Source organism: Platichthys flesus, chromosome 6 (assembly GCF_949316205.1).
Source record: "Platichthys flesus chromosome 6, fPlaFle2.1, whole genome shotgun sequence".
NCBI classification, from domain to species: Eukaryota; Metazoa; Chordata; class Actinopteri; order Pleuronectiformes; family Pleuronectidae; genus Platichthys; species Platichthys flesus.
The window spans coordinates 14,618,483-14,629,077 of NC_084950.1; the positions used below are offsets into that span (position 1 = coordinate 14,618,483).

Here is a 10,595-nt window from a genome sequence, read left to right on the forward strand (position 1 = left end):
TTAAGTGAAAAGTAGGAATATCCTTCTTCGTTATTTATTAATGTAATGAGTTATATTTTCTTCTAATAACCCTAAAGTAATAGCTGCCCTGACGTCAATTTGTAGTCCTACCTAAACACCAAACATGGCGCCCTCTATGATGTGTTGTTAGATAACCACTGCCACCTAGAGTCAACAGGGTGTTACGCATAAGCGTTACAAAACATTTGCAGCCATTAACTTCCTCACGTGTAGCGCTGCGTTATGCAAACACTGAAGTTCCTGCTTCCACACGGGTCACTGACCACCACGGTTAGGAACTGGTGGATTAACAATTGAAAAGCTCCCTGTGTGTAGCGCTGTACAAGCAGGCTCGTGTATTCTAGGAGTGGAAATGAAAAGAAGAGCTGCGGACTCAGAGGCATCTCAATCCAAGGGGAAAGGGAAGAAGAGACCCGCGGAGAAGTCTGCTCCCTCTCTCTCCAGAACACGACGAGACAAGAAAGATGGAGAAACATCTAAAGCAGGTGTGCAGCTCTGAAAGTACAGATACAGATGAAATACATGTGAGCGCCACTCCTCTGGTGACAGTTCAGATTGTGTGTTGTTACTGCAGGACCCCCTCCCCTCAAGGCTGCAGGAGTCCAGAGGAGAGGCGTGCACGGGAGCATCCTGCACTTCCTTTATAAGAACACCCTGGGACAGAGTCTCCACTCACAGATGAGACAGGTGAGACCACTGCAGGTCACAAATATGCTGCACAGACATCACATACTGACACTAATATGAAATAAGTCCATATATTACCAATAAAAGGCCGGTAAAGGAATCTCAAAGGACATTTTTGATTGAAATAATACTCAGCAGAGGACATGTCTCTGCCAAGGTCCAACACCCCCCCTTATGAAACCACATTTTATTTCATTAGATCCAGATTTTAATTTGGATCTACCCCAAATTGCACAAGCACCTAAATCGCACACCTTTGAACATGTCTGATTTGTTTCAACAGGTTTCATGAATTGTTCTCAGAGGAAATCAAGAAAAACGATGAAAAACACAAGGTTACTTAAGTGAATCTGATTTTGCTCCCTGATCGGGAATCTGCACCAAATGTATTGGATTCTTCTTTGACCGTACAACATCCTTCCACCAAGATTTGTTACATCAGTCCTGTAGTGTTTGTTTAATCTAGTTTACAAACAAGTCAACCAATAAGCAAAACATACGACCCCCCCAAGAGGAATAACTACATATTAAGATATGAATAATGGAAACTCAGTGGACTTTCTAAAAAATATTCACTCTTCCTGGCCACTTTATTAGGTTCACCTACCTTTGGTAGCAGGTCAAGTCATCAGTCAGGTCTATATTGTATATCTTAACATTGAAATGATATATCTATTACATACAGACAGTGAGCAGCTTTACATTCATTTCTCTTTCAGTGTCTCCAGGAGCCGTTCATTCGCTCGCTATCGTCGTATCAATTCCACAGCGCCACCAGCCCCTTCGACCGCAGGATCACCTGTCTGGAGTGGAGTCCTGTTCACAGCACCACTATGGCCGTGGGCTCCAAGGGTGGAGACATTTATCTGTGGGACTATAAGGTCCCCGCGAAAAAGACTTTTATTCAGGGGGTGAGTTACTACAAGCTGTTGAGGATTGTTTCACCTGATGCTTGAATGATAAACAGTGTTTATCTAGTTTTTAAAATGTGCCTTTTAACCCCTGGAGGCCAACAAATAATTTCATTTTCACTCTAAACTGTTTCATTTCAGTATATGTGACTTCAAACTTGTATTGGTTTTCTTAGATGGGGCCTGGAGACTCAGTTACAGACATGAGGTTTAACCAGTTAAATCCCACTCAACTGTTCATATCGTCTATGAGGGGTACGACCTCACTTCGAGATTTGAATGGGGCGACTCTCACAGTGTTTGCCAACACGGACACGAGGAAGTAAGATTGAATGAAATACTAATCAAAACGTAGGTCTAGTTGTTAGGCCTCATCAATCTGGCATCAGTCTTCTTCTCAGGTGGCCCCTATTGGTTTAGCACTGAGCATGTGTGTGATGGAGCTGATAACTGCCCTGTGATCAGCTGCCGTTTGTGTGCACAGAACGGTGCAGGGGACTTTATCGGAGGGATGAAGTTCTGCCCCACAGACTCCTCCAGAGTGTACGTGGCCTCTGGGGAGGGGAAACTGACCGTGCAGAGCTTTGAGGGCCTCGCGCCCACCACACTGTCCACAACTCAAGACTGTGGCCACGATCACCACAACGTTTGGTGAGGAAACTGCAAAGAAGACTGATGCCCAGAAAAGAGAGAGACTGTTTTGTTCATTGGATGCTGACTTATATCACAGTTTGTCTAATAATAAATCTAATAATTTTGAACAGTAAGTTTTCTCTACTTTACCTTGTTCCTGTTCGTCTTACACAGTTACTGGTACTGCTGTGTCGATGTGTCCGTGAGCAGGCAGATGCTTGTGACAGGAGACAACATGGGACAGCTGTTGCTCCTCGGATTGGATGGACAAAAGGTGTGTGTCAGTTAACCTCATTATTAAAGTTCTAAGAGATGAATCGTGTGTCTGAGACGAATCAGAGCAAATGACAAGGACGAGATTAAAAGGTTGTCTGTTTGTTCAACATCGTAGATTTTCAGCGACAAGTTGCACAAAGCCAAAGTGACCCATGCAGAGTTCAACACCAGATGTGACTGGTTGCTGGCGACGGCCTCAGTCGACCACACGGTGAAGCTTTGGGACCTGAGAAACATAAAAGACAAGAAGAGTTTCCTGCACGTGCTGCCTCATGAAAAGGCTGTCAACTCAGGTAACACTGGCTTTGAGTTTGGTCTTCCTTCATCTCTGGGGAACCGACGCTGATATTAGGTACTTAGAAATTTCCAGCTGATGCATATATAAAAAAAATGGCAACAATTCCTAAGATGTATGTATGTAATTGAGGCCTGATAATTAACCATAAACCTTGTGATAAATAACTATAAATAAAGAAAATAGAAATGCACAACTACGACCAAATGTATAGAACTTGATAACATTTTACATCAAAGTAGAATCCAAAAAATATTTAAAATGCACATCTTTTCTAAATTGTTTATTCAGTAAAATTAGATTTCATTTACACATATGAAAAGTAAATACACAGATCAGCGAACATACTAATATGTCTGTAAATGAATCTACATCTCACTATGATGTCCTGAATTTTGAAGGGACCTCAGTCCACTTGTCAAAATATATATAGTGAAAATAGTAATTATTGTTGTAAAATTCAATGCTTTTCCTACTATTAAGCCCAAATCAGGTGGTAAAGAAATAATTTTGACCAAACTGTCTCTGTCGTCCTCTCGCAGCCTCTTTCAATCCGTTCGACTGCTCCAAGCTACTGACCACAGATCAGTACGACGAGATCCGCGTCTACTCGTCCAGTGATTGGTCGACGCCTCAACATATCATCCAACATCCTCACAGACAGTTTCAGCATCTCACACCCGTCAAGGTTTGCTCAGTCTGTCTGTACATGTGTGTGTTGTGTCTCTGTGTCTCCTGATGAACTAAAGAATAACACTGTTTGCAAATGTAATGGAAGCACTTTGAAACACTCTGGAGAGTTTTTATATTGACAATGCTGCACGGTGATGAATGGAGCATATAGCAAACATGTTATCGTGGAAAATCTATTTTCATGTTACAGCCATCTAACCAAATTTCGAATTGTTCTGTAGGCAACATGGCACCCGGTGTACGACCTGATTGTGGCCGGCCGCTACCCTGACGAGCGTGTTTGCTCAGGTGACCAGAGAACCGTCGACATCTATGACTCCAACACAGCAGAGCTTGTGTATCAGCTGTACGACCCCACGGCGTCAGGGATCAAATCTGTGAGTACAGCTATCAATCGATTTACCAATTCCACAAATCTCTGTCTGTCTGTCTGTCTGTCTGTGGCTCACATATGTCAAGAGCCTCTTCATCCTTTTGACTTCACAATGTGCATGTTTATTATTAAGGGCCCAAGGAAGTGCAGCGTCGATTTGATGTACATCCGATGTGTTCAATATTCATAAAGTTTGTACGACAGCATCGGCTGGAACCCGTCAACATCAGTGACGTTCTTCATTTTGATAAAACCGTGTTTGTGACAATTCGCCACAATCACCATTCAACGACTCCTTCTCCAGTTCAGGTTCTGCGAAACTGCGTCGAGCTTCTCTAGACTATGAATAAACAGGTGAACAGCTTCGTGCAGCGGCGTTGGTGCAGCCTCCGGGTTCTGAGTTCCAAGTCCTGCAGCACGTCTTTATTTGCTGTCGCTCCATAACTGCAGGTCACTATAGTTTCAGATAGGAAACTGTAACCAGCTTTACAACAGGCCAAGAAAACAAACCATTCCAAACAGGCATGTTTAGATAGGGCACTGCACTAGTGTTAAAAGCACCAGGGAAAAATGTTAAGACACTAAAACTAAACACCTTCTATTTTGTATTTCCAGGTCAACAAATTCAATCTCATGGGTGATGTGATTGGAACTGGAATGGGTGAGTTTTACCGTTTTTTTTCAGTTATCTGATGGTTTGATTTAAATCAAAGTGACAAAATGTTACATTGTTTGTCTAAAGCCACATGCTGTTGACCCGCAGGCCTGACGGTTCTAGTCTGGGACAGGAACGAGTCACTGATCAGCGATGGGGACACACAGCCACAGGAGGACACCTCAGCCTCAGTGGACAGTCTGAGACGGCCGAGGAGGAGTCGGCAGAGCTCCAACAAGGAGCGCAGAGGTCCGGCTTTGGATGCAAAGCTGAAGAGGAAACTGGCTTCTCTGGAAGAATGTGAGACCAAGACCAAGACCGAACAAAAACAGGATCAGATGAGGAAGAAGTGAACTTTCAAATATTCAGGACTTTAAGAAAAAAACTCCCGTTCACATTCCTTTGGTTACTGTTTGTTGTCTCTAACTGCAGGGACTGTTTGAATGTTTCAGGTTTTTTCTTACAAACCGTTTTAAAACAGGAGAGTTTGTGTTTTCAAAGATGTTTTTCTACTGTTTCGCAATAAAAATGTACAGGTTTCTGTATAATTAAGTATTTTGGTTATACACACTGTGTTAGTTATGAATACACAATAATATAAAAGAAGAACAAAGGCAAGTGGTTTATAACATGCTCCTTTATTTCATAAAGACTGGCAGTCGGTGTATTAAGCATAATTGAGGAGATGATTTCCTCGTAGCTCATGGACCGTAACATTTGCCAGCTGGAGCAGCACCCTGCCCCAGGCCGCCTGTTCCTCTCCTCTCTCCTGGTGCCAGGCCTGGTGGGCAGAGTACACCATGCTCAGGACGAGACTATCAAACTGCTTCGGAGTCAGTGGCCTCGTCCTCCGCTCCTCCAGCGCGTCCACCATCTGCACCATGGAGTCACGCCTTCTGGGAATGTTATCATTGATCTGAGACAGGAAGGCCCGCCCCGACCTCATCGATGCCATCTCCTTATCAAGCAGGAGGATGTTTCTATCCTGGTCGACCTCCACCCCGCCCAGCAGGAGCTGCACACAGGAGAATAAAAGAAGCATCCGGCACTAAGTCAAGTAGAAGTTACTCAGATATATAACATGTATCTGCAGGAAGATGTTAGTACAAAGTACCTCAAACATCAGTTTTGCATCAGACACTGCTGAGTCAGTTGTTTTTGAAGTTGGCGTTGTGCCTGCAGCCACATCTAAAGTAGAAAATACTGAAGTTTAACGACAACCTAAATGAAACTACGTACTGCCGATTATCTGTCTAAAGTTCCTAACACATGTTTTTAACTGTATAATACACAACATTTGCAGTTCTAAAAGAAAAAATGACATTTAAACTTTTTATCCACAGCTCTGTTAGAAAATCTTCGGTTTCCACTCACCTCGCAGCACTGGTTCGGACGAAAACCACAAAAAGACCTGGAGGCAGATTTTAAGTTGCAGTTTCATCGTATTTCTTCTTCTCGATTATCAGCAACAGATAATTCACCACATCCCTCTCACCTCTGCGCTCCCTCAACCACCTCAGTGAATCCAGGCAGAGACACATCACACTGAATACCGAGCATTTTTTTCCTTCTTGGAAAAAGGGAGCAGAAGCCAGTTGGCTTTTGATGCAAAGCAGACGGCATTAGTTTTTTCAAAAGGCCTCCTCCTGCTTTCCACACATTTTAGTTAGTAGGACAAGAAGTTCACAGAGGAAACTGACACTTTCACCCTTTGCATTCCATCCTCTAACATGAAGGTCGGCACTTCGATAAACCCCAAGTGGCCCCTGCTCATAGAGAAAGTGCTGCACAAAGATACTCTACCTAAATACAGACCTTTTACCATTTGTATCAAATTCAGTTAGTGTCAGTTGAGGCTTTACTTGAAGGAAAGATTTCCCTTGTGTGTTCTTAATAAGAGTGAGGGTCTGTGTCAATCCCCACAGATAAGTCAAAGAAAGAGAGTTAAGTAGGCAAGTATTTTTGGTACCATCAATTTATGCAGAGGATAGAATTTAACATATGTAATTTCAATAAAATCGAATTATTTCCGACCAAATCCCCCATAAACATTTTACAGACACCTCTTTCAGAATGAAAGAAGCCTGCATGAATTCCAACCCGGTAAAAAACTATGGTTTACAATCTCACTATGGTTTTCATTGAATCTGAAGTTGTCATTGTTACAATTCAATATTTTAAATCATAATTCATTATAAGGATAAATTACCGATTTTAATGACATTTTGTGTTTGGGTATGACAAACACATTAGGTTTATGGTTATGTGTCAGGTGCTCTGTAGGAGATGAGAACTACTTCACGGGATTCACCTTCACTGACCATTTAATACTGCATTTTTTATATCAAGCTGGAAAAAACAGGATGAGCTCTGAGCTTTCATGTCATTTCTGGTGATAACTTTCCATTTCTTCCAACTAAATAAAGTCCCTGGTATATTTATTTATTTATTTACTAAACGTGGACACAGTAAACATTGCCCCCTGTAGTAACAGAGCTCCGCCACACTGGGGCGGTAGCAGCAGTGGATGACAGTCAGCGGAGTTTATTGACTTCCGGTGCAGTCTGTTGTCCTGAGTGATAAAGTAGTGAAGAGAAAAGAAGAAGGTAACTCGTCTTGGTTTTATTTCTCTGTGAAGCTTCACGTCTCCTGAGGCTCGTGCACATTACTATTGAAGTCTCTACTTCCACAATATGACTGAACTTCCCCGCGAGAACGAGCATTAGCCAGTTAGCGGCCGCCTCTGCTAACTCTAGCTAGCTAACCATAACATTAACATCAGTCAATGATTAAACTGATACAGTCCAACAGTTAATCCTTCACTTATGATGAATATATTCACTATTATTTAAATTATTTTCGTGTGCTATTGATTTAACTTCGTGAAGATTTTAAAGGATGTAATGTTTTTTGTTATTATTATTACTACAGTTAGTTTTACTGATCAATAATATTTGGTCTCTCCCAGTTGATACCAATGGACAAATTATATATAACGCAATATTATTTAACAGCACCACGGAAAATAGCTTCACTAATAAACCTACACCAAAGCCAGAGGGATAATTAAACCCCAACTACATTAATTTAGGGGATTTGCTTTGTTATATCAGCTGATAAGCAAACAGGGAATTTTTAAAGATGGTTTGAAATACATTTGTCATGCAATAGTTTGCCCATTAAAGACTACAGGCAAAGTTCATTTGTGACTTGTTAAATGTCTTCTTCATCCCGGTGTTTATCATGGTCCCAAAGATGAATCAAACTGATTATAACCTGTATAAACCAGGGGTTTTACATTTGACAGCTGTTTCAGTTCTGTTTCTCTAACTGATAGACTTAAGACCTGACAGGCTATTTGTGTTTTTTTCTTGGGCGAGCAGTAAACATGGAGTCCAGCGAGGAGGGGGGCCTCAGTGTCGGCGGCTCTGTGGGAGAGGAGAACTACTTCTTGGGATACACCTTCACTGACCGCTCCCACTCCAGCCGGGTGGTGAAGAGCATCATGGACCTGTGCCGAGAGGACGGCCTGTTCGCTGATGTCACCATCAACGTGGACAGCAAAGAGTTTAACCTGCACCGACTGGTGCTCTCCGCGCAGAGCAGTTTCTTCCGCTCCATGTTCACCTCAAACTTAAAAGAGTCACACAACCGTGCAATTGAGCTGAAAGATGTGAGCGCCACCGTCTTTCAGCTGCTGGTTGACTACATCTACCACGGCACAATTAAGCTGAGGGTGGAGGAGCTGCAGGACACGTATGAGATGGCAGACATGTACCAGCTGACGGCTCTGTTTGAGGAATGTTCCCGATTCCTCTCGCGGACAGTGGAGGTTAACAGCTGCCTGCAGGCGAGTCACTGTCACTTTCACAGATCCAGCAATATTTACAAAGTAGCAATGATTCTGTCAGATCAGATTTATAAATACCATTTATTATTTTATGTACAGGTGATGTGGCTTGCAGACAGACACAGTGACCAGGAGCTGTACACTGCTGCCAAGCACTGTGCTAAAATCCACTTGGCCCAACTGCATCAGACTGAAGAATTTCAAAATCTGCCTCTTTGTCTCCTCCTGGATATCCTCAAAGGTATTACTGCCAGTTTGTTTGTTCAGTGGGTTTACTAGGTTACCTGTCTCAAGTCAGGTTTATTCACTTTTTTCTGTTAATTTAAAATGAGGAGCTCCATGAGTAAGATTCAAAACGTCTTGTGTTTGTGGTCAGATGGTGTTCCAAGCTCCCAGAAGCCAACATTGGCAATCGAGTCGTGGATAAACCACAACAAGGTGGAGAGAGAAGAGTTTTCTTGCATCCTCCAAGAAAATCTCAAGGTGACAACTTTTTTTTATTTTATAATTATCTTAAAGAAGGTGCTTTAAACGATTTGTATCTGGGAAAATAATATTTCTTTATCTTCTTTGTCCATAGGAAATTGGTGAGAATGTCCACATCTACCTGATCGGTAAGGAGGAGTCGAGGACTCACTCCCTGGCTGTGTCCCTCCACTGTGACGAGGACGATTCGATCAGCGTGAGCGGCCAGAACAGTTTATGCCATCAGATCACCGCAGCCTGTAAACATGGAGGAGACCTGTACGTGGTGGGGGGGTCTATCCCTCGCCGCATGTGGAAGTGCAACATGCACACCATGGACTGGGAGCGCTGCGCCCCACTGCCCAGAGACCGCCTCCACCACACCATGGTTTCGGTCTCTACAGAGGATGCTATCTACTCCCTCGGAGGCAAGACACTGCAGGACACACTCTCTAATGCTGTCATCTACTACACGGTGAAGGACAACATGTGGACAGAGACCAGCCAGCTGGACACTGCAGTGTCAGGGGCGGCTGGAGTCAACTTGGGAGGAACCATCTACCTGCTCGGAGGGGAAGAGAACGACATGGACTTTTTTACAAAGCCGTCCCGTCTCATTCAGTGCTTAGACACCTCCAACCAGAAGTGTCAGATCAAACCTTACATGCTGCCGTTCGCCGGCTGCATGCATGCTGCTGTTCACATGGATGTGATCTTCATCGTAGCAGAAGGAGACTCCCTGGTGTGCTACAACCCTCTGCTGGAGAGCTTCACCCGCCTGCGCTTCCCTGAGGTGTGGAGCTGCATCCCCTCTCTGTGGAAGGTGGCCAGCTGCAATGGCTGCATATATGTATTCAGGGACAAATGTAAGAAGGGGGACGCAAACACACTAAAGTTTAACCCGGCTACGTCTGTGGTCTCTGTCATCAGAGGGATAAAAATCCTGCTCACAAACTGGCAGTTTGTTTTGGCCTGACCTGTCCTCTACATGCTCACACTGTGGTCCGCACTTTGACCACAGAGAATCAGGGAAGACTGATGGAGAACTGTCCATGACTTCACCGCTCAGACATCCTGGGTGAAGACCTGAGCTAAATGTATTTACTCAGCTGGTTTCTGTGTCACTCATTCCATTCAGCCGACCAGTAAAAACCAGTGCCGTGCTGTGTGTCGCTCACAGAGTTTCTCATTGTGGATCTTTTAGCTGAGAAGATTGTGGCCGTGCTGTAACCAGTGATGATGTCATCAGCATTGTTTCTTGTGCACTGCTTGTTATTAACACGCATGAACAACTTCAGCGTAAAGAACTTCACCGAACATCAAACATCCCTCAATGTATTCTGTGTGTGAACAGCTGTATCTTGATGTTGGCTGAAAATCCTCCCATTTCATATTTGAAGACAATGTGCATAAACATGCCAATGAAGGATTTCCCCATTTTTCAAATGTTCACGGTTTCCTGTTTTAAGATTGTGTATTTTTTTATGTAAAATGTAGAATGTTCAAGTTAGGCTGTTGATGTAAATGTCAAATATATCGCTGTACCTACACGTTATTCCTGTTGGATGATGTTTATGACCCTTAAGCCTAAATGCATTAACCATCTCTTACTATTAATACAATGTTTATTACCGGGGGTTTAGCATCTTTCATTGTTGCCATTGTACAGTAATGAATTTAGAAAGTGTTCACCTTGTCGCCGTGTAGCTCATGAGAGAAACGAAGGCACCACCTCC

At 43.3% G+C, this 10,595-nt stretch overlaps 3 protein-coding genes across 4 annotated transcripts; 2 read left to right on the plus strand and 1 right to left on the minus strand.

The window, feature by feature from the left end:
- The first annotated feature begins 178 nt into the window (after positions 1 to 178).
- On the plus strand, positions 179 to 5,092 carry ddb2 (damage-specific DNA binding protein 2). Of its 2 annotated transcripts, none has more exons than XM_062390841.1 (10): positions 179 to 506; positions 596 to 708; positions 1,428 to 1,619; positions 1,796 to 1,941; positions 2,427 to 2,526; positions 2,644 to 2,821; positions 3,366 to 3,511; positions 3,738 to 3,893; positions 4,505 to 4,550; positions 4,653 to 5,092. In XM_062390841.1, the coding sequence occupies exons 1-10, from the start codon at positions 374 to 376 to the stop codon at positions 4,895 to 4,897; spliced, it is 1,455 nt and encodes a 484-aa protein (XP_062246825.1). In that variant the 5' UTR covers positions 179 to 373; the 3' UTR covers positions 4,898 to 5,092. The 2 variants fall into 2 exon arrangements, with proteins under 2 accessions (XP_062246825.1, XP_062246824.1); XM_062390840.1 differs by lacking the exon at positions 1,796 to 1,941 and adding an exon at positions 2,104 to 2,270.
- Positions 5,082 to 6,057, minus strand: LOC133955814 (protein FAM180A). The gene is made up of 3 exons (XM_062390843.1): positions 5,919 to 6,057; positions 5,659 to 5,732; positions 5,082 to 5,559 (listed from the first exon to the last, which is right to left on the minus strand). Exons 1-3 carry the CDS (start codon positions 5,983 to 5,985, stop codon positions 5,212 to 5,214), a joined length of 489 nt encoding a protein of 162 aa, XP_062246827.1. The 5' UTR covers positions 5,986 to 6,057; the 3' UTR covers positions 5,082 to 5,211.
- Positions 6,058 to 7,069: 1,012 nt separating this feature from the next.
- Positions 7,070 to 10,414, plus strand: kbtbd4 (kelch repeat and BTB (POZ) domain containing 4). Its single transcript, XM_062390831.1, has 5 exons — positions 7,070 to 7,150; positions 7,928 to 8,394; positions 8,494 to 8,635; positions 8,771 to 8,877; positions 8,975 to 10,414. The coding sequence occupies exons 2-5, from the start codon at positions 7,933 to 7,935 to the stop codon at positions 9,833 to 9,835; spliced, it is 1,572 nt and encodes a 523-aa protein (XP_062246815.1). The 5' UTR covers positions 7,070 to 7,150; positions 7,928 to 7,932; the 3' UTR covers positions 9,836 to 10,414.
- The last annotated feature ends 181 nt before the right edge of the window (positions 10,415 to 10,595 follow it).

Coding starts and splice junctions, on each gene's coding strand:
- kbtbd4 (XM_062390831.1), top strand. CDS start 7,933: ATGGAGTCCAGCGAGGAGGGGGGCCTCAGTGTCGGCGGCTCTGTGGGA. Junction 8,636..8,770: donor CCTCCTGGATATCCTCAAAG/GTATTACTGCCA, acceptor GTTTGTGGTCAG/ATGGTGTTCCAAGCTCCCAG. Junction 8,878..8,974: donor TCCTCCAAGAAAATCTCAAG/GTGACAACTTTT, acceptor CTTTGTCCATAG/GAAATTGGTGAGAATGTCCA.
- LOC133955814 (XM_062390843.1), bottom strand. CDS start 5,985: ATGAAACTGCAACTTAAAATCTGCCTCCAGGTCTTTTTGTGGTTTTCG. Junction 5,733..5,918: donor GTCCGAACCAGTGCTGCGAG/GTGAGTGGAAAC, acceptor TTTCTACTTTAG/ATGTGGCTGCAGGCACAACG. Junction 5,560..5,658: donor ATGCAAAACTGATGTTTGAG/GTACTTTGTACT, acceptor TCCTGTGTGCAG/CTCCTGCTGGGCGGGGTGGA.
- ddb2 (XM_062390840.1), top strand. CDS start 374: ATGAAAAGAAGAGCTGCGGACTCAGAGGCATCTCAATCCAAGGGGAAA. Junction 2,271..2,426: donor CACGATCACCACAACGTTTG/GTGAGGAAACTG, acceptor CGTCTTACACAG/TTACTGGTACTGCTGTGTCG. Junction 3,512..3,737: donor AGCATCTCACACCCGTCAAG/GTTTGCTCAGTC, acceptor ATTGTTCTGTAG/GCAACATGGCACCCGGTGTA.